The 22,647-nt window shown below is 41.0% G+C and overlaps 2 protein-coding genes across 3 annotated transcripts; both read right to left on the bottom strand.

Moving 5' to 3' along the window:
- Positions 1-1,969: 1,969 nt before the first annotated feature.
- elac1 (elaC ribonuclease Z 1) lies at positions 1,970-4,750 on the bottom strand. Its single transcript, XM_066712210.1, has 3 exons — positions 4,434-4,750; positions 3,182-3,658; positions 1,970-2,558 (listed from the first exon to the last, which is right to left on the bottom strand). Exons 1-3 carry the CDS (start codon positions 4,588-4,590, stop codon positions 2,086-2,088), a joined length of 1,107 nt encoding a protein of 368 aa, XP_066568307.1. The 5' UTR covers positions 4,591-4,750; the 3' UTR covers positions 1,970-2,085.
- An 863-nt stretch (positions 4,751-5,613) lies between these two features.
- me2 (malic enzyme 2, NAD(+)-dependent, mitochondrial) lies at positions 5,614-20,930 on the bottom strand. Of its 2 annotated transcripts, none has more exons than XM_066712207.1 (16): positions 20,840-20,930; positions 18,040-18,164; positions 15,006-15,139; positions 14,747-14,896; positions 14,441-14,516; positions 14,019-14,180; positions 13,569-13,672; positions 12,722-12,831; positions 12,138-12,235; positions 11,461-11,574; positions 10,291-10,405; positions 9,845-9,987; positions 9,294-9,396; positions 8,886-8,956; positions 8,659-8,757; positions 5,614-8,508 (listed from the first exon to the last, which is right to left on the bottom strand). In XM_066712207.1, the coding sequence occupies exons 2-16, from the start codon at positions 18,145-18,147 to the stop codon at positions 8,344-8,346; spliced, it is 1,752 nt and encodes a 583-aa protein (XP_066568304.1). In that variant the 5' UTR covers positions 18,148-18,164; positions 20,840-20,930; the 3' UTR covers positions 5,614-8,343. The 2 variants fall into 2 exon arrangements, with proteins under 2 accessions (XP_066568304.1, XP_066568306.1); XM_066712209.1 differs by having other exon boundaries at positions 18,040-18,160; positions 20,840-20,913.
- Between the last annotated feature and the right edge of the window lie 1,717 nt (positions 20,931-22,647).

Genomic DNA, 22,647 nt, shown 5'->3' with positions numbered 1-22,647 from the left:
ATCACAGTGCTGATTTGGCATTTTGTCTCTCTAACATTAACACAAATTAGACATGCATATACACTCACCTAAAGGATTATTAGGAACACCATACTAATACTGTGTTTGACCCCCTTTCGCCTTCAGAACTGCCTTAATTCTACGTGGCATTGATTCAACAAGGTGCTGAAAGCATTCTTTAGAAATGTTGGCCCATATTGATAGGATAGCATCTTGCAGTTGATGGAGATTTGTGGGATGCACATCCAGGGCACGAAGCTCCCGTTCCACCACATCCCAAAGATGCTCTATTGGGTTGAGATCTGGTGACTGTGGGGGCCAGTTTAGTACAGTGAACTCATTGTCATGTTCAAGAAACCAATTTGAAATGATTCGACCTTTGTGACATGGTGCATTATCCTGCTGGAAGTAGCCATCAGAGGATGGGTACATGGTGGTCATAAAGGGATAGACATGGTCAGAAACAATGCTCAGGTAGGCCGTGGCATTTAAATGATGCCCAATTGGCACTAAGGGGCCTAAAGTGTGCCAAGAAAACATCCCCCACACCATTACACCACCACCACCAGCCTGCACAGTGGTAACAAGGCATGATGGATCCATGTTCTCATTCTGTTTACGCCAAATTCTGACTCTACCATCTGAATGTCTCAACAGAAATCGAGACTCATCAGACCAGGCAACATTTTTCCAGTCTTCAACTGTCCAATGTTGGTGAGCTTGTGCAAATTGTAGCCTCTTTTTCCTATTTGTAGTGGAGATGAGTGGTACCCGGTGGGGTCTTCTGCTGTTGTAGCCCATCCGCCTCAAGGATGTACGTGTTGTGGCTTCACAAATGCTTTGCTGCATACCTCGGTTGTAACGAGTAGTTATTTCAGTCAAAGTTGCTCAGCGTGAATCAGTCGGCCCATTCTCCTCTGACCTCTAGCATCAACAAGGCATTTTCGCCCCCCACAGGACTGCCGCATACTGGATGTTTTTCCCTTTTCACACCATTCTTTGTAGACCCTAGAAATGGTTGTGCGTGAAAATCCCAGTAACTGAGCAGATTGTGAAATACTCAGACCGGCACGTCTGGCACCAACAACCATGCCACGCTCAAAATTGCTTAAATCACCTTTCTTTGCCATTCAGACATTCAGTTTGGAGTTCAGGAGATTGTCTTGACCAGGACCACACCCCTAAATGCATTGAAGCAACTGCCATGTGATTGGTTGGTTAGATAATTGCATTAATGAGAAATTGAACAGGTGTTCCTAATAATCCTTTAGGTGAGTGTATATATGCATATCATAATCCCTATTTACAATGTACTCGTTTAATGCATTATCACTACTACCTAATGCAACTTAAAATCATGTCCTCTGTCAAAAAGGTTTGCAAAAACTGTAAATGAAGTTTCTTAATCAACCTTCCTATAAATGCACAATGTGTGTGTGTGTATGTATATATGCAACTTAAAATCATGTCCTCTGTCAAAAAGGTTTGCAAAAACCCAATCCAGCTGTTTGCCTTGACGCCTATACCTTATTCCACATTCATTACAAGTGTGGTGGAACTGATTTCCATGAAAAATAAATGTATACTCACACATTTAACTGAAGGTAATCCTGACACAATGCAGTTTAAAATACTGAATCTAGGCTAGTAAGACAATAGGCTGGCAGAGAAGAATACAGATACATTATAGTTTATGGCAGACTGCTTCAACGCTAGGAATTTTAAGCTAGTCTACCATATCTGGTTGTTTAATTTATGCACAATCTCTTATTCATGCTTCAGGCCCTTCCAGTTCAGGCGCTCAGTCTTTAACGTTGGCACATGGTAAGTCACAAATGGGGGAAGTCTATAATGTGTCAAGAATACAGTAACCATTAAACTGGGATGTCACAATATTGGACTTGTTTAATAATTCTACAAACCTTAACATGAGTATTAAAATAAGAATTAGGCACAAAGCAAACATAAATGTTGCTAATGAAATTAATAATGTATTTTATTTGTAAACAAAAATGCATGGGATAAATTACATAAGGCATTCATTAAACTGTTAAAAACATTTTTATTACAACACTAAAAATATATTTAATTGTATCTTTTGATGGGAATAGGTATGGTTAAAAAGTCCTCAGCCAGGATAACATCTTTACCAGGTAAAATGTCTTCAGCCTGCTTTTTCAACTGCATGACGTCATCATCGTCATGTTCCTTAAATAGGGCGAGGGGTTTGTACCTCTGGCTAAAATGGTACAGTATCAGCTGCTTGGCCTGGCATGCGTTTGCAAACTGGGCGGCCATGCTGGGAGTGCTGTGCCCGTGCTCCAAGGCTTTGTCTTTCTGGCTGTCGTCCAGTGTGGCTTCATGAACCAGAACGTCTGCCCCGTGGCACATTCTGTGGCCAGCATCTCCCACAAGGCTGCAGCAGTCTCCCAAAATACACACCTTTCTGCCCGGGAGAGCCTCTTCCAAAACGTCTGCTGGGCAGACAACCACTCCATTCTCTAAAGTGACAGATTGTCCATTCTTTAATCTTCCGTAAGCAGGACCTGGTTTTATTCCTGTAAATATAGACATAAAGGCAAATTTGACTGGGTTACTATGTGACACATACTACTTAAACATGATCGCCAAATAAAACTGGAAATGTCTATAATTGCAATACATTTCCTCAGGTTGATATTTGTTCTGCAGACTGGGCTCAGATGACAAAAAAAGGAACAAACAGTATTGTAGCACCAAGGATCTGAATTAAAAAAATAAAACAGAATAAAGCCAGGATTCTGGTTTTCTACTCATGAAATATTGATACGGTGAACACGGCTGTATGACAAGGCTCCTGCTTCTACTGAATCCAAGATGTGAGACACTGGAATCCCATCAGGATCCAATCTGTTAACATGAAAGTGTCGGGGAATGTACTCAGTGCCAGTTTCCTGACAGCTCTACAGTCTTTCAAGTGTGTTCCATGGCACAATGAAAATAGAAATAACAAGACATGGCGGGGTGTTGGATGTGCTACAATATGTCTTCATCTCTGAGTTGATGGGTTACTGTTGCAAAACCCACATGGGAAAGGGTATTATTGAGCTGATAAAACTACTGCTTTTCATTAGAAATATAAACATATTTAGTTTTTCATAGTTTTTCATTTTTAAATAAAAAATAAATGATTGTAAATTACCCAGTTCTTGCAACACGTGTGCTTTTAGCTTTCCAGGTCGTTCCCTTTCCTCCACCACAAATCCGAAAGATGGGATGCGGTGGAAGAGTCTGAACCCTTTCACAGTGAACTGCTGGTTTTCAACAAGGGTGTAGCAGTCCTGCGCTGGATCGAGGTGCAGCGTTCGTCCCTGACCTTCTTGAGGGTGAAGCCTTTCATCACAGGTGGTCTCTGTGGCTTCCAGCAGGCCGTCGGAGGGACACTGGTCGGCAGTTGGCACCAGTTCATGCACCACATAGGGGAAGACTAACTGGGAATTGGAGAGCCCAAGGGAGACACGCAGGAACTTCCTGATCCCCTGGGGACCAAATATCTCCACAGGCTCCAGCTCTTTGGATGGAGCGGCGCTGCTGTGGAGGCTGACTGTGCACAGGAGGCCTGGCAGGCCAAACAGGTGGTCACCGTGGAGATGGCTGATAAAGACCTTTGTAATCCTATCTGTCAATGTGAATATCAGGGAGACAAAGCTTAGATTGTTAGGACTCTCATAAACATGTAATAATAATGATCATCGTAATAATAATATAATAATAACAGCAGGGAAAATATTTATCCCCTCACTAAATGTGCAAAGAAATCAATACATGCAATTTGGAATGCTGTTTTTTGAATGATTCAGACTCACAAACTGAAGATACTATTACTACTACTTGTTATTTATGTTATTGTCATGGTCATCATCTCAATATGGGCTTTAGATGTGCTGTCGTGTCCCTTCAGGTATAGTTAATTGGCATTTGGCTTTAACGTTTTAACTCATGCAGTGCTTCAAAACGTCAAAGCTATGAAAGCAGCATGTCAGCATGATTCTGTCTTTTCTGTGAACTCTCTTGTGAGATGGTATACAATATGGCACTTCTTACCTGGGAACCTTATGGACTACCATACACACAAACACCATGCTTCAGAGCCGCACAGAGACGTGCTTGTGACGTCAGGGAGACACAATCCAGAAACAGCCGTGGGCTTCCAGCGGTCGTGTTCTTGCAGCGCAGATTTCCACAGTTCTGCGCAGATCTGCACAATCCCGCTGATCCCATTGGCGGATTCGCGCAGAACTGCAGAAATCTGCGCTACACGAACGCGACCACTGTTGTACTGTGCTGACGTCATTTCTGTTGGACAGGTCTTGCTTTGCTCTCGTCCATGCCATGTATCCCGGCCCAAAACAAGTTTGCTCTTTTTTTGTATTCGTACGAAAACGCAAACTTACTAGCCTTTATCTGGCTCTTCATCAGCTGAGTCTGCGTCCCTTCTCCGCAGTCGAACAGCCAGCAGTCCCCCTCCGCCCGCAAGACCAGCGCAGAGGCACCGCGGTGTGGCGACGGGTAGGCAGAGCCAGTGCCCAGAAAGGTCAGGTCCATGGACATAATCAGTGCTGTGCAAGATTGCCTGCGCTAGACAATTGTGCCACACCACGATTCACCAGCACTGGATCTATATCAAGGATCACTTTTAAAAACTCTCAATGCAGTTGTTTTACGCGACTATGTTTCCCATAATGCACAAGGCGTTTTTAGGAATTCACCGGATATGATTCCGGGATTAGGTGATGGCAGATGGATTGTGGGAGATGTAGTTCACAAATTGACAGCTATTCCAATGACACGATGCAAAATAAAATATGGATACACGACCCCATCAATAAATTAATGTATGTATAAATAAAGACATCTATGTTCTGCACCCGATGCAAAAAACTAGTTGCAGAACTTGCACTTACAATATCTGCCATTCACAATCTGTTAATATTAGAAGGCTAAAGCAATGTGACAATGCCAAGATTGTGCTGCAGTGATTCATTTAAAGGGATGATATTTGTATGTGAAAAGTGTAGTTAAAAACACATGCTCTCTTGAATTGTCTTTCGGTAAATGAAATACATTTTGTTATCATGTTTATGAGGACTTTCCTAGTGGTGTTTCAGTATCATTTCCAGGTTCCCATAACTTAAATGATCACGAGTCACGCATACCAAGTTATGGGTGCAGATCATGTGCCTGTTACTGCAGTAAGAGGAAGTCTCACTGAACATTAGGGGAACAAAAGATTCCCAGCAATTCTGAAAATAAAATATTACACAAGAATACAGAATTCCTTCTTTCAGAACAGATTTGTATTTGAAACTATACATGTTAAAAATGGCAATACATTTAAAACAGAAAATGCATTGATAACTCAAGCTGGTACACAAAGGTTCAAAAGCAATATAAAGAAATAAACAAAAAAATGTATGTACACTGATAGTGTGAATAAAAAAGTGACAGCAATTACTAGTCTGAGCAATTACGTTACCATTTTGTTAATGTGTGAATCACAGTAGTGAACTGAACTGAGCAGACAAACTAAATATTTGAAGAATGCACCCAAAAAGACAAGAAATTCAGAGGCAATGACAGATAAAAATAGAACCTTTATTTAGCATTTTCACAACAAATGCGGACATACCAACCACAGCCACAAAAGCTGCCGTACAATACTTTTCAACCACAGGCAACACGCCTTACACATTGCACAGCTATCTGAAGGAGGAGGAGGTACATGTTTAGGATACAGATTATAGGTAAGAGCTTCATGTATACATCGTATAACTTAACAAAACCCACTTTCTCCAAAATGACACTACACATTTATGTCAGTAAAATTATTTAAGTACAGCATTTCCAGCTAAATAATGTAAATCATAGTATTAACTGGGTTTAACAGGTTAAAGGAGTAAACGGCCTGCTTTCAATGTTATGTCTCCTCTACATGCCTTTAGATACAATTAGCACTGCAAAACACTGTCCAATTCTTAATCAAATAATGGACAGACAAGTTTAACGTTATATACCTATTCATGCCTTGTCACTAAACTGTACGTGTAAGGCTGTAGTCAAATTTGATCACGTTTAATAAAAGCAGACATACTACCTGGAGACACATCTTATACCAATACCACAAAAACAGAATTAGCAAAGGAACTAGAAGAATTTAGTACAAGTCTGCTTTTTAAAAGGTGCATTTAAAGCTGGAATCAGGTGATCTAGATTAACAAACAGGTTGTTAGCTTACTGGTTAACTGTGTCCATCATTCATTAGCATTTATGGATGTTGATTTATTTATTTTAAATCTCACTCTGTCAAACACTGAGCCCCAACAACATTTAAAGGCAAGCCATTTTGTAGGAATACACATGAAAAGTGGCATAAAAGTCAGATAATATACCCACAATGAACAAGAAACACCCACATCGTTGTCCTTCTGATACATGTACAGAATGGGAAGTATAGGAAAAACCTGGTTATCAGTACTGCTTTGTGCTTTGGATTATAGTATCTATCTGGCTGGAAGAAAGAAAAACAGAAGTCAGGAGGAATACTGGACATACTGGGGAAATAGCGGACATACAAAAAGATCAAAAAGCCTCCAATACTTGCATAAGTAGAGATATAACCAACTCCATACCAAGTACTGTATCAGTGAAAGCCTTAATTGAAGTTATAAATACCCAAGTAGTTTGTAATTAGGATTGTAATTCAAAGCAGGCCTTGTTATTGTGTGTCCAACTAAAGTGAGTAAATCATAGACATTTATCTGTGTCCCACTGTGAGGACAATAGTTTGTATAAATCCACTCCGAACAGAAAGCAAGCACATAAAATGAGAGCAGGCACTTGGGAGGACATTGCGCAATGAGATTCCATTGCCACATGATGACAATCCATTTTAGAAATTTTTATGTTAATTTTAAAAGCCTTCAACCCCAAATTGCACTTACAGTAAAATGTATTTAATGTGTGTGCAGGATTTTAAGTTGAATCAATATTACTTGTGCAGGTCTCAAGGAAATTTAAATGTATATAATTATGTAATTAATACAGGTCAAATAGGTGTAATTCAAACAGTTAATCTGAGTCAATTCCAATATTGAGCTTTCAGTGCAAATACTACTGATAGAATGAACATTTGCTTTTGTTCTGTAACATTTAATTTTTTATATTTTAATTCAAGGTTATATATTTTGAACTTTAAGGCCTCATAAATACTAGCATCTTGCAAGTTATGTATAAACTATTTTTGTTTTTGTTAAAAAAAGAATCTAGCTAAATTTGATTTAAATCCATATGTTTGGTTAGGGATTAATAGGAATTGTTTAAATTGCAAATCAAACCTCAAATTACATAACTGAATTTTGAACCAGCATACATACAAAGTAGCATGAAACCTCTGCGTCATTTGGAAGGCAGTTTGGCCAGAGTTTAATATTTTCTTTAATTACCTGGGAGAAGAAAATCTATTCTCTTTGGTTATTGTTTTTGTCAGGGTAGTATTTTCTGGTTGCTGAGAAATATGCTTTTTTAAAACAAACATCAGCTTACCACAGCTGCAATGAAAATGAACCTTGAATGTGTTGATATAACCCTCAGCAGTTATCACAACAGATCTGAGCCACAACAGAACATTACTTTATTTATTTGCAGGAAAATATATAGATAAATAGATTTATTTTTAACTATATTACTAAATATAAAAAATGTAATGGAGTGTCTAATCGGTTTGCCCAACCGATGTTTAATCTCAACAGTTTGGTCTAATGTGCACCTCTGTTATCAAGTCTAAAATGGTTGTGTTTTTTTTTTTTTGCAAATGTATGTTTTGATGGAACCCAGAGTGAGCACCATAACCAGGAGGTAAAATAGGTTATAAGGAGTGGGATCCCAGGGGACAGGGATGGCCATGAATGCTTCTGGAGAGTCACAATCAAGCAGCTTTAACAGAGGTCTCTAAAGCACCGAAGACCTCGAGCACATGGGAACTCTCACTATAGGCTGAATAATTATAGGCTGTCAGTCAAGGAGTTTGTAGTTTGGATAAAACCGAAAACTGAAAACACAGTGGCTCTCCAGGACCAAGGTCAGCCAGCCCTGCAACATTGTCCAAGAATGGAGATCGTGGAACTGTCATGACAAACATCTGGGATTGCAGTGCAAAGCTTTACAAACCCAAACAGGGCATGTTCAGTTTTTTAAAACAGGGGGGACAGAGGAGTTAAAAAGCAAGGTAAATAAATATAAAGTACTACATCCGATCCTTGTGCCGTACTTGTTCGCAGTGTGCCTCTCTTCAGACGTAGGGGTGGTTCAGTTTAACTTGGGAGGCTTGGACGCAGACTCTGGCCAATCGTAGAGGTCAGGCAAGAAGGAGTCGTAGTCTGTTGTCCAGATCTTTGACCTGACGTACTGGTCTTTGTCCAGGGGCTCAGGGTAGTGGAACGCCACACCGTTGGCGTACAAGTACTTGGCAACCTAAAGAAGCACGGAGAACGAGAGTTAAGCACAAGCCAGCACAATGGTACCCTAAGAGCCCACTGCACTGCTGCTCACACACTAACCTCAGCACAAGGCAACATGGTGGCTGTAATCTTTACGTTTTGAACCAAAAAACAAATCCCTTACCCTGATAGCTATGCTAATGGACACCTCTCTGATGTTGGACAGAGGCGGGTACAGTCTGCCTTGGCTCAGCTCCTCATCGGTCAGCTGTTGCACCAGGACCTGACAGAAACGCAAACAGTTCATTTAGCTCATGTCAAGTCAACACAACAGACTAAGTTTAAGGTCCCAAATATTTTATAATACAGTATTTCATCTTATTCAGTCAGCTATGAGCTACAAAAACTAACCTTGGCAGCCTCCAGGAAAACAGAATCACTGATGTGACGTACTCCACTGAGAATCACAGCCAAGGCCACACCTGAAACATCCGAAGAGGAGTGTTACGACACCCTGGAGACATCCTTGAATTCATGTTAAAAAAAGCTTAACATGGCTTAATGTACAAACAAAAAAACTGTTTGATACATTGCATTCTTCATCTGGGGTTTAATTTACTGCAGTAACCACTGGGTGGCACTGGCGGCACACAGGATCTCTTACCCTTGCCAGTGTTTCTCAAATTTCATTTAATAACCAAGTAACAAAGTATTAGAAACAAATGTCAAATGTACCAAAAAGGAACTACATTGTGAGTGTGTGTGTGTGTGTGTGGGGGGGGTATGAATTAAAAAAATAAAGAGTTCAGTCTCCTTTACCTGGGAAAATGTAAGCATTGTTTCCTTGTCCAGGTGTGAAAACACGGCCATCGGCCAATGTCACTGGCCCAAACGGACTACCACTGGCGAACAGACATCTCCCCTGGGGGTACAAACAGAGAGGGACTGTGAAGGAGAGTGTGTGCAGTAGGAAACATTGTGCGAACATTGATGAAGATAAAAGATTTGCTTGGTTATTTTCAGCAAATCTAAGGAATACAGTATATTGTAGTATTTCAGGTGTAGTGGCCACGACGGGGAATCGGACCCCGGGCTCCCGTGCCACAGTGCAGAGATCTTACCGCATCACTAAAAGGCCCAGGCCCCTTAGCAAGGCTCAAGATCACTACACTACCCTCTGGCACGCTACACTAAATTTCAGAAACCAACAACTGTGGCAAGGGTTCGGCAAAGCTGACGCACAACTCGATGGAGAACGAACAGGAGGTCGGTAACTGTTGAAAGGATTATCCCTTTTCTAAAGGGTGCAATTCATATGAAAGGCTGTATGGGAAGCCTGCCAGAGAATACACAGTGTGATAGGCAGATACCTCTGTCAGAGTGTAGGCCTCCTCAGCCGTGCACTCTGCCTTTGCAGTGGGGTTGCTGAGGGCGAATATTATGGGCCGCTCGTTGATTGATCCCATGGCTTGGAGGACTTCGCTCGAGAAAAGTTTCCCTGCACCTGCCACTCCTGAAGGAACAAGGTAAAGACAAATTAAACACAGTGTCAAAGGAGAGTCATGTGACCAAGTTAGTCTGCAGTCAGGTTTGGAAACCCATTCTGAATATGGTGTTGGCCTAACAAGGAAGGGGCAAGTGTTGATGTCAGGTAGAGCAGAGAGAATAACCCTCTTCCTCCATTCGATTACTAGTTTAATGTCTGGGAAGGCTCAGAGGGCTGGACCACATCAAATGCTACATCAGTGAAGGGAACTAGTTTTCTAGTAAAATAATAAAACGAGTGTGTCTTGCCATTGCACACTGTTTTCCTTACCGATTATGGCCGTAGGTTTAAGAACATTAACTGCGTCCAGGAAACTCTTTATGTTTTCTCCAGGGCTTTGGTGGACAAAGGCCTCCTGGTTACCGTCAGTTACATCTTTCCTGTCCTGCAGAGGGACAGCAGTGAGCAAGTTGAACTCAGGGGTCAATAAGAACTTTGCATTAACTTTTAGGTAATTAGTTTGATTCTCAAAGTAACACCATTACATGACTCAAATAATATCAAATAAAACCTGTCAGGGCCTAAAATGGTTAGTGATTCATGCTATAAACTGTGGTTAAACAAACATATACTGAAACCATTACATTAGGTGTAATATTTAATTTTAATGTACATCACACATGAACATATCAAACAAAAATTTAAAATACAGCTGACAGTCAAGTGAACCAAGGCACCTTCCAGGGGGAGAGATCAAGACAGATACAGGAATGACTCCAATTATTTTTCCACTTCATTCACATCTGGCACACACTGGCCCTCACCCCAATGCAGTCAGTGTAATGACATTCACACGACTGTGGCACACAGAGTTCAATCCATAATATCAACAAACAGAAGTGGGCAAGGCAGGAAAAAAGAATAAAAAAAGAAAGGCAAGACAGACGGAAGGCACTGAGAAATCTGTTTCTAACAAAGCCTGCTGCCACTTCTAATTCCATGTTTAATCCCTCCATATGAAGTAAAAAGGTAATGAGAATTCTATGGTTGTGTACAATGGCCAGAGTTGCGGCTTATATTGTTTATTTGGGCATGAGAAAAACAGCAAAAGCGGGAAGTGGGAAGAGCACTGCAGAAGAGCATAATAGGGACATGGAACCATTTTGAATTGTTCAGCTCCCAGAGGAAACTGAATGACAGGTGACCAATAATCAATAATCAGTGTAGGGAACTATGGATGTGTTGCTATGAAGGATTTGTTTTTTCCATTGGACAAGGGGATGTCATATCATTACAATGTCATCCTATTCTTCAGTATCATGCTCAAGGAATGTGACTTTTGGATGATGGGTTTGTTACAAGATAGTGTGACCCTAATCTCACAGCTATCTCAACCTCAATTACATAAAGAAATGAAAAGAAGCGACTTTAAAATTGACCTGCACTCCTCCCACCTTGCCTCTGCTAAAACCCTCCTAGAGCTCTTGTCAAACACCTCACCTGCACAAGCAAGCCATACTTGTCGAACATCCAGATTTTCTTCCTGGCCTCCACTTGTGAAAGTCCTGCCTCCATCATCGCCATCACAATAAGGTTAGCTATTCCCAGGGCAGCCTACAGGAGAAGAGCCTCATTACAACCACTTCACATTGGAATATAACTCCCTAGCAGAAGTTCAGTTTCCCTTCTCAGCCTGCAGGGACTCTTGTGGTTCACTTTGTGAATTATTAGTCAGAGCTGAACTCCACTCAGCATGCCATTTTCTTATCTTTAAAGAAAGGTATACTTCCTTTTTAGTTTGAGAGCAGCAGGATTTCATTAATCATTAAACTTTCAATTGGCATTGTGACAGTCTCTAGTGGTACTACTTGAACAAGGTAAGTTAGGAGTTCACAGAAACATGCATATACATTCATGGGTTTGTCTTTTGATGCACTATGCTTCATTCAGGAAGGGAGATTTTATGCACAAGATGTATAACGCCTGGGGGGAATTGTGTGGAACCATGTTGATAGTTTTTAAGCCACTGTGTCTTTTTAGACAGAATGCTCTCCATTACCATCTTAAAAACAAACAAAACAGTGTGTTCTCATAGAAGCAACACAGTCAACCTGTTGATTAAATGGTAGATTGGATGTTCCCACAAATTGGACCCTGACAACACCATCTGGACTTACCTCTCCAGCACCCAGGAACAAAACTCTTTGCTCTGTGATGGGCTTGTTGATGACTCTTTGTGCCGCCAGAAGCCCTGCCAGGGCTACAGAGGCTGTGCCTGTGAGAGAGAAAGCATGAGCACAGCAGCTACAGGGCCTCTTCAGTGAAGGTGCACTCCCATTTCACACAGAGTAAAACAAGTGGAAGTGGGACGTCAACTGTTTTTATTCACAGTCACATAGCAAATCATGCAATAGCTTTAATTCACTTGTTGAAACCCTATTTGGTTCAGACTGATTATTTGCCTGTTGCCACAGAAAGAAGACGGCAAACCGGAATTACAACTATGAAATCTGTATTCACAGATCTATTTAAAATCACAACATGGATTACTGTGACCTGTGTGCATTATGTTGTACAGTGATGGCACTCAATATTTTTACATAAATACAGAAAGAGAGCATTACACTCCTGAAAGGATGAGGGATGTTTACAATAAAGTATGCGTAAGCAGCCAATTTCCATACCCTTCATGTATTGTCCTGAAATAGTTAAGATTAAGAATCCCTGCCACTTCCGAGACCATAACCATAGAAAAACACACCTTGAATGTCGTCATTGAAGGTGCAGTACTTTTCCCTGTATTTGCGCAGGAATCTGAAGGCGTTGTGATTTCCAAAGTCTTCAAACTGAATGAGTGTGTTCTGGCCATATCTGAAGATCACAGATTAAGATTTAGTGAGTTATTAAGAAACAATGCTACCGATACAGATCTCAGACACTAATTTAGGAGTCCATTGTGCCACGGGGGTAACTGTTTTCAACAGTCTATTTATATTAACATTCTTCTGCTGTCTAACACACCAACTGTATTTTTACCACTTGTTAAAACCGGTAGAAGAAGTAAACGCATTTAAAAGTACTGGAAATACGATGGTGGTGGAGTGCAGAGAAGAAATTCGTCAGGGACTTGAACACAGACACAATGAGCTATGCAGTGCTATTCCCAAACCCGGCAATGCAATGAGAGCCTGATAAATTGAAGACAGACTGCAAAGCCTGCTCAAACAGTGATATTTCCCCACAATCAATTTCACAACCATCAGGTGGAAAATGCGTTTCCCTTGCTTTGTTTTCAGCAGTGCTATGGCAATTAACTGTAATTTCCTACTTAATGAGGCAAAAAGGTTCCCTAGCAGCACTTGATTTCATAGAAGGTATTGGACATTCCAAGACAAGCATAACTATAATGCAGTTAGATTCATCTTAATATATTATGGCAGTGTGAAAGTCTTGCAATACTCCACTCAAAGACAAAGATTAGTGATATGGAATTACAAAGCACTTAGCCCATCATATCCCACAGGACGAATCTCTATGTCTCAAGATTCACCTTGACACCTTGAGAAAAACCTTGCGTCTCACAGCCCATGCAAAAGAAAATTCCTTACTTATCTACCACAGCCTCCATGAACTCGTCAATGAGGTCATCGTAGAGCTGAGAGCGATCACGCTTCTGGTACAGGCCCATGTAAAAGGGATCCTTCAGCAATGTCTGCCACATAGAAAAATAAAATAAACCACAGAAAAATAGCAGAACCTATAAAAAATGGTGCATACAACCAGTCAGATTCTGTATGAACAACAATTACTAACCAACTGTTCACATGATCTATGTGTAATGACAATTCACCTTTTCTCTTGAATTGTTCTAAGTTCATGGTTTCCTGTGGACTCTCAGCACTAAGTCAACACTGACACATGATGGTAATAGATTTGTAGGTCTAGTCAATAAAACAAAAACTAAAAAGTGGCATCGCAAATGTTTCAACTGAGGCTGAAAGGTGAACACTCTGCCAGTCTGTCATAAAATATTCAATACACGTTCCAGGGACACCTACAGGATTGTCTGTTCCCACGTCGATGCAAACAGGAAGGCACTTCTCGGGTTTGATCCCAGCGCAGGCGGTGTACAAGCACAGCTTCCCCACTGGGATACCCATCCCATACACCCCCAGGTCTCCTAGGCCCAGAATCCGCTCCCCATCAGTCACTACCACAGCCTGACAAATAATTACACAACAGAGATGAAGCACAAGAGGACAACCAACTATAAAGTACACAAAGGCACAAAATGTTAGTAAACAGGACAATTCAGAATGGAAGGATCTATAAAGTCTGAAGTCTATTTTGTATCTCTAGTAACACATGAAAAACTTTACTGTACAAGCAGGGTAATCTACTATGAGAAAAGGTCATAAGCAAAAGTCCTTCCTGAGTCAGGGTGAAGGCAGTATTCAGTTTTAATGTGCATTAGGCCTACCTTTACATCTGTCTCAGGCCAGTTCTCCAGAATGGACTTGATATGGCCTCTGTCCAATATGGAGATAAATAAACCCCTGTTGAATAAATTAACAGATTGATTCATGGAAAAAGACCAACAACAACAAGATCTGCTATTAATAATGCGAATCTGAGCTACAGAGGTTTAAATTCCTGGGAATCAAGTCCTTTATTAATAAAAACAAAATGCAGCAGTCCATATATTATACAAACTTTACTGAATCAACAGGTTCTTATTGTGTCAATCTATGACCTAGAGCTGAACTAGCAGACAAGAGTTTCTTACTTCGGCCTGCGGAAGATGTGGCCGTACTGGGAGCAGGCCAGCCCCACTGTAGGCGTGTACACAATGGGCATGAGCTTCTCAATCTCCTCCTCCAAGATGCGGTAGAACAGTCGTTCGTTCCTCTCCTGAATTCCCATCACATAAATGTACCTTGAGACACACAAACACACAGCTCTCAACACCATCGCAGCGGCAGTGTACAAGCACACGCATGACTTCAGCCGAGGCAAAGTGAGGTGAGCGTCACATTCAGGCTCACTTCTGTAAGGGGTCAGTCATTTTCTCCAGGTTCCTCTTGAAGCGCATGGCCTGGATATCCTGGGTCTCGATCTTCGGAGGCAGAAGCCCTTGCAGCCCCAGGATCTGTCTCTCCTGCAAGGTGAACGCCATTCCCTGCACCACGGACACAAGGACAGTTTTTAGCGGGGGAGGGTAAACAGGAAAAAACAGCTTAGGACAGTCAGCTATAGATACTATAGTTCTGTTTTATCCCTATTAAAGATTCAATCAAGCATAATCCATAGCGACATCTGGTTCCTAGACTTTAAAATATTTAAGCTTTTAAGACTCAAGAAGGCAAATGAAATTTTCCTTACTGGACGATGCACGTTATTTAACAATGTTCTACTGTTACTAAAATAAGCAGATGCAGGCCTTGAATATTAAAAATCAATATAACCCTTAATAATTCTTCTTACTGTTGGGTTTTGTGGAGTTTACTGCAGAAACAACCTTTGATCACTTTTGAGCAGACGTTTAGAATCCTATAATTGATTTCCACAGATGCAGTATTTAAGGTTTTCAATTAACCATTAATCATATGCACATGTGGTTCACTGTATCAATTTGAGATACTGTTTATAAACCACACCATTTGTTGTGACGAGTTCTACGCTGGTGATAGATAACAGAAGAGAAGTGCTAAAACAAGGAAACAGCTTTATGCAAAAGCCATGTGCGAAAAGGCTGCTGGTATACTTTAGTGATATACCAGCAACCAATTATGTCCAGTCACACCTTGGATTAGTCACAGTAATTTTGACCTTGCACTATCTAGAGTTATAGTCCCATTAAGTTACTTCTGCTGGCTCAGCTACCACAGTTTTCTCAGTTCTGCCCAAAGTCTCTCGTAGTGCAGAGATCAGCTGTAATATGTATGGTGCCAATGCTGTATACGTGAGCTATCTGGACAGTACAAGCAAAGAAGGGAAAAAAAAAAACTTTACTATACTGGATCAACTCCTGCTAATTAACTAATCCACAAGCTTGCTATTGAGGCCTAAATTATGAGCTTGACTCATTACTTTTTCCGTTTTGTGACTTCTTACATTAGAGAAAGACTGATGATCTCAGTATTTCTAATCAGGAGCACTTTTTGATAGTTGTACTGTATGAGGTTAGTTCTGACAAATGGACTGCCTACAATGCTGACACACCGATTCCTTAAGCTCATTACATGCATCCAGACAGACCCCTACAGATAATGTGATCAGTCCAGGGGGTCCATAATTCAACTGAATGCACTATTGTAAATTAAGTGAACACTGACTGGTAAATACTATACTTAAATGTACAATACTGCACACATATGTAGCCTACAGAGCCATGCTGAATAGAATTTTGCTAAACAACCAGAATCATTGTGAACGCTTTAAGAACAGGGGAGACTGCAAGAGGATTTGACTGAGTTTACAGGAGCAAATGTGATTGAATTCTAATGCACATAATAAACCGTGGCCACATTTTACCTTTTGTTATCCTACCACCAATCTGCATGAATCAGACTCATACTGTATGCGACTTCAACCACCTCTCCTAAATCACAGTAACCTAAACAGATTTATGAATTTATTTTTAGAGGGAATGGGTGGGCGGACCCCCCATCTCATTCCTCCAATAGAAAGGCTCCATGAGATACACCCATTTTAAAATAAAAAAGAAAGGCATCTCTGGTATGCTTTAAAAGGTAAGGATCCCAAGGTTTCTTATCGGTGTGCGTATTGCTGCTCGGCAGAGAAGCAGGAGGCCACATGTTTCCAATCCACACTCTGCTCCTGCATAGATTGCAAAACTGGGTCAGTATCAGGACAGCTGCTAAGCATGTTTTCCCTAAGCTTGCCAGCAACTTGATATGGAGCCCTGTTTCAAAACATTTGTCATCTGCAAGGAGAAAACACTCCAAAAGAAATGCTCCACAAACCACATTATGTAGACATTGGATCCATACCTCCCACTATTGGCATCTTCTCTAGATGCCATATTACTTCAGCAATTGTGTTATTCCCCCCCAAGTGCGCACTCGCACTCACACTAACAAAATATTAACATCTAGAGGAAAATGTTTCCATTTGAATCTGTAGATTATAACTCTGCCAAACATGCCAACTTGTCCACTCTGCCTACGATGATTATTATCATAACAAAACTACCTTGTTTACTACCTTTGGCAATTAATTCAGCTTAAATTCGCTTAAATTAAACTTTAATTTAACTTATATAAACAAACACAGATGTAAATCCTGTTTTTGTGTGTGTGCTAACGAATTCAGCGTAATGTTGTGAATGTTGTGAACTTTTAATTACATAACACAACAGCGGAAAACAAGAAAACAACACAGCAGCCATTATATTTATGTGCCGGGGAACTGAGCAGGAATGTAACCAGACTCCAAGTTCCCCTCACCCTATCCTCCCCACCCACTACTGTCACCTTTTGGCACCTGGTAATAAGTACTGAGCCCCACCTGCACGGTGATTATGCTGCACTGGAACACAGGGTGCTAGAAGCCATTCAGAGTTGGTGACAATACACTGTAAAATGCACACCCCCTGGGCCCAGTTTCATTAGCCTCTCTGTTCTTCACTGCCTAGCTCTCACCAACCAAAGGACAAAAGGGTACAAAAATATAATTTCTCTCCTCAAATTGATACAGTTTCTTATCAGCAATTATTAAGAAACTGAAAGTTGCCTCACAAGTCCAGACTCTACTAGCAAGTAGCACATCAGGGTGTCAAATATCTGCTGTGTCAACATTTCCTGAGACCAGCAAAGAGAACTCACAGTGCATTCAGACGTCCAACGAGAAGAAATCTGGAGTTCATCCAAATTCTATATATTAAATAGTTCTGCAGTGCAGGCTGACGTGGCAGTATACTACAGCTTAAAGTTTAAAATATTTACACCTGTAAAATAACGATTCAGTGCCATTGGATTTGGCAAATATTTGCTACATTATGTAAGTTGCCAGTTTTACTAGGGGGTTGCAATGTTCAGTGCAGCAGTGAGCTCTTACCTTGTTAGTCCTGGGGTTGAGCATTAGGGGCTTCCCTTTCTCTTTGGTGTGCACCCATCTGCAGGCACACACACAGGGCCTGACCGTCACCCTCAGTCTGGACAGCATTTTTCCCAGGTGTCTGCCTGGAAGGAAAACACACCCCATTGTCACAGAGCAACCCTAGTAACCAAACACCAGGTTTGATCAAAGGCTTTGTTATTCATAATCCATTGTAGACTGTTCATGAATCACTTATTCACACAACCTTATCTAAAAGTGTCACCTAAGAACCAACATTGTATTTGCCTGCATTCCCAATTGCAAACATAAAAGGGACATTAACTGGTTTGTTTTTGGTGGCACCATGTCCAGTAGAACACATGGTGAGAGTTTGGACATTGATGCAATTCTATGTACATCCATCCAGTTGATAACTCACCATGTGAGCAAAGAGGAAGTGCAATACAGTGAATCAAGGAGAATAGCTTTGAAACAATGCCATGTCCTTCTCACTGCCCTGACCACCACAGCACAGAGAAGTTGCAAAGAGCACATTCTCTCTCTGCATTAGGACATGTGCTGTGGGACCAGCAGCAATGTATTCCTTTAGTCATCTGTCAACAGCACTGCCTCACTCAGTGGGGTGGCCTGCACCCCTTTTAACTCAAATAATATATTTACAAGGTTGTAGGCAATCTGAATGAATGACCCAGACAAAGTTGGGGGGGGTCTAATTTGAAGGAGATTATGCCTATCAATCTACTGGAGTGGAAATTTACTTTGAATTTGCACTGTACTAAAAGTCTATAATCCTTTAAAAAAAAAAAGATCTTTATGACAACCTCCTGAACTTAAAAACATCTCTCACCGCCACCCCCCCCCCCCTCCTCAGTATTAATTATCTTTATTTGGGCTACATATGCTTTATACCTATCCATATGGTACCTGTTACTACCTACAATATCGAGCACCAGAAACTGACACTGCACCTTTCACATTAATGTGGATCAATTCAAACCAATGGCGTGTCCTTGTTGAGGCAGAAGGCAAGGTATTGCAGTAGATGTCACAAAGGGGTGACTGCTGGGAAACGACAGTATCGCCTTCTTTCAGCCTCCATTCAAAGACATTTTTGAAAATGTATAGGCCTAAATGCTGCACTTTACTATCTCAGCTGAAGGAAACTTTGGGAAAAATCATCTTGCGTAGAGTCAATATGTGCAATGGTTGCAATTAGACTAATCATCGTACACAGCAGCAGCTGTTCTCAGCCATATCCCTGGAGTTCCCCCTGTTCCTGCTTAATCGACTTGCAATACAATGATTTGCATAAAGTTACAACACTCAACAGGTAATATATATTAAAAAATCCACTGCATGAGGGGAGACACACTGAAGCAATATACTGATGCAGTGATGCAGATAAAGTGTTATGCATGTAACACCCAGTCCACTTTTCTCAATATTTTGTCCAATGCAATCTAATCTATTTCATAATAAGCTTAACTGTTCAGTCATCCACTGCTGGATGAAACAATATTAAAAATAAATAAATCTGCAGATGTAGATACATAATTATTATCTTAAGTCCTCCCTCCCCACCAAACTTTTTTTTATAATAGTGTATCTTAGAAGTACAGTATGCACGTATAATCTGATATTTAGAAATACAGTGTTATCCAAAATGTATAGAAATTAGTGCCACGTTAGGAAGGCCATGTGATGAAAAACATGAGCAGCTCGTTCAGAGCCATGCTATTTATAATGTTCACCCCTGTGGCTTTTAACCTTCAGCTCAGGCACGAAAGGGGCTCTGCAGAGATACAGCCAGCTTCCACATCACTTGCACATGGTCTTTAATACCTCCATGGAAAGACTGAAAGCTAAAAAAGTCAACTGCACCAGCTGCAGTTGTGTAACTTTGTAGATAGCAACCATCCCCTCGATACGTATGCAATGCAGAGACCAGCCCACGTGTGGTTTACTGCTGCACATCACATTGAATATTGCTTATTCATTATTTCAATGACACACAATCCACGAGTCAGCTCGAATTGACAAAAAAACCAACAAACAAAAAAAACCTGCTCTCATTTCTGCTTTTTTTGAAGGTTTTCGAATTAGACACAGGAAACGACAGTGCTCAGACAGGAGCGCACCGGCCTGCGCAGCGCCGCAATTCAACCCATGTGACGTCAGCGACACAGGTAGCTGTCAGCACTGCGTGTTAACTTTCAAAAGTCAAGTTTTCCATAAAATGTAATAATAATAACAATAATTACTACCATAGTTATAATAATGAACGGGTTATTATAGATAAATTAATTGACAGTACACTAGCAATTCCAACTGTAGCTACTCCATGCTATAGCACTGTATTCATACCAGAGACGAACTGAAAGATAAATCAGCAGCTGACATGCTTTTCCAACTGTTTAAATGCATTTTTTTAGCTAAATAAATACAACTCTGCCGTTTTGCTAGGCTTATAGTACAATACACAAATGCAAATGTATCCTCCATCAAACTGGATTTCTCAGCCAGCAAACCCCTTTGACATTTAATTCTGGTGACAAACTCCAATGTTTCGCGACGAGGAGATCATCAAAACATCATATTTATAATGACAACCAAATAAAGACACATATTAAGGGTGGGTGAGGTCAGGCAAATCACCGAAAGTGATTAAGAAACGACGCAGACGGCAGAAGATGCGTTTGTCGATCCTTTCGTTACCGCTATCCCCTTCACAAACAGATCAGCTCCAGTACACACACACACACACAAACATACATACAAACACAACATTCATATTTACCGGTGTGTTGCCGAATTGTGTCCTTTCCCGTTTCATTCACAATATAATTGACATGTTACTCTCCCGACCCGGCCACATGAAAAGGGGCGGGTCTTACAGCCCGGGTAGTACGGGGTTCGCCCAATCAAACAGCGCGACAGGAAACCGCGACTGTCGTCAAACCGTATATATACTATAAAAGGGGCGTCACATATTAAAACTGTCGCAGGACCACTTTTAACTATGTGTCGGCGAAGAACAAAGTGTTTGTTGTTTTTTTACATTAACCTGTCGTCACTTTTGTCTCAAAAGGTTACATTAAAAAACTCAGATTAAATGGCACATCGAACAGCGTGATTCGCAAATGATGGTTTATTCGAAACTGTACGGTAAAGTGTTCTTCCGCGGACCCAAGTGGACAACCAGAGGAGACTGGATTTTGATTATAGGAAAGACAACAAGCTCAAGGAATGGCGAGTAGAGCAGGGATTGTGTATCTTGAGGAGACATTTACACTAGAGACTCATACATGCTGTAATAGATTGTGACGTGAGGGATAAATACATCTGGTTGGCTGGATAGACCAATAGATTGCAATCAGAGATTTTGCTGTTTAGGGGCCTCCTATTAAGAATATGCAAAATTGGGAAGGTGCATGTGATTAAAAAAAAAAAAAAAAAAAAAAGGATTAAGTTTTTAATTGATTGCAAAATAAAAAAAACTCCCCTCATTTAATTCCTACAAAACACAAACGTATGGAAAGTTCCTGCTTTCCTGCTGGCAAGAGACTAAAAGGCCTCTATAGGGTAGAAGAGTAATGTGACTGTGATTGTGAAATAAGAGTTTGTTTGTGCTGTACCTGTGATTTATTGTGTTATTTTGTAAAGTGACAGGTTTGAGTTTAGTTCTTGCCTCTGATTTCCTTTTGCCCACACTACCTCCAATAACTACAATGGCTCCTATCATATTATAGCACACAGAGTGTACTGTTCACAGCCACTTCAACACAAACTCCCCCAGTTCATTCTGGAAGTGGGTCACAGGCAGGAGTGAGAAATAACCCATCTGTTAATTGGTGCCCAGCAAACGATCACAGAAGACCCACCATCGGTTGCTTATGCTTGCAGAATAACATAATAGGACCGGCCAGCAGCATAGCTTGACTTTTTTTTCTAGTTTCCAATGTTTTTAGCCCCACCGAGAGATATGGTTATAGTGTATAGTGTGTGTGAGTGTATTTATTCTAATACATTTTTAATTTTACCTTTTATTTTCTTAAAAAATTCACTTGCCATAGAGAGGGTTCGAACTCACCACTTCAAAATAAAGAACGTTTTACCGAATGTGCTAGCTGGGCTATTGTGCTAATATGTACATAGTACTGTAAATAACCGTCTGCATAGTACAGTAGAATAATGCTGTTGCAATAGGGGGCTGTACTGACAGTACAGTAGAATGAAGACAAATCAGGGGTACAGTACGGAAGAGCCACAAACAATCATAGGGGACAGGGTGTATCATAGGAGACAGGATGTGTCATAGGGGACAAGAGGTGTCATAGGACACAGAGCGTGTCATAGGAGACAGGGTGTGTCATAGGAGACAGAGCATGTCATAGGAGACAGGCTATGTCATATGGGACAGGGCATGTCATAGGAGACAGGGCATGTCATAGGAGACAGGGTGTGTCATATGGGACAGGGCATGTCATAGGGGACAGGGTGTGTCACAGGAGACAGGGCGTGTCATAGGTAACAGGGCGTGACATAGAGGACAGGGCATGTCATAGTGGACAAGAGGTGTCATAGTGGACAGGGCGTGTCATATGG

Source organism: Amia ocellicauda, chromosome 8 (genome assembly GCF_036373705.1).
Source record: "Amia ocellicauda isolate fAmiCal2 chromosome 8, fAmiCal2.hap1, whole genome shotgun sequence".
NCBI lineage: Eukaryota > Metazoa > Chordata > Actinopteri > Amiiformes > Amiidae > Amia > Amia ocellicauda.
The sequence above is the reverse complement of the archived record's forward strand: the minus strand, read 5'-3'. Positions and strand labels throughout refer to the sequence as shown.

Excerpts from the sequence above, each read along its gene's own strand:
- me2 (XM_066712207.1), bottom strand. The coding sequence starts at position 18,147 with ATGCTGTCCAGACTGAGGGTGACGGTCAGGCCCTGTGTGTGTGCCTGC. Across the intron at positions 11,575-12,137 it reads TGTTCCTGGGTGCTGGAGAG|GCTGCCCTGGGAATAGCTAA; the intron begins GTAAGTCCAGAT and ends CTTCTCCTGTAG. Across the intron at positions 10,406-11,460 it reads AGTATGGCTTGCTTGTGCAG|GACAGGAAAGATGTAACTGA; the intron begins GTGAGGTGTTTG and ends GTCCCTCTGCAG.
- elac1 (XM_066712210.1), bottom strand. The coding sequence starts at position 4,590 with ATGTCCATGGACCTGACCTTTCTGGGCACTGGCTCTGCCTACCCGTCG. Across the intron at positions 3,659-4,433 it reads GAAGAGCCAGATAAAGGCTA|ATAGGATTACAAAGGTCTTT; the intron begins GTAAGTTTGCGT and ends TCACATTGACAG. Across the intron at positions 2,559-3,181 it reads ACACGTGTTGCAAGAACTGG|GAATAAAACCAGGTCCTGCT; the intron begins GTAATTTACAAT and ends CTATATTTACAG.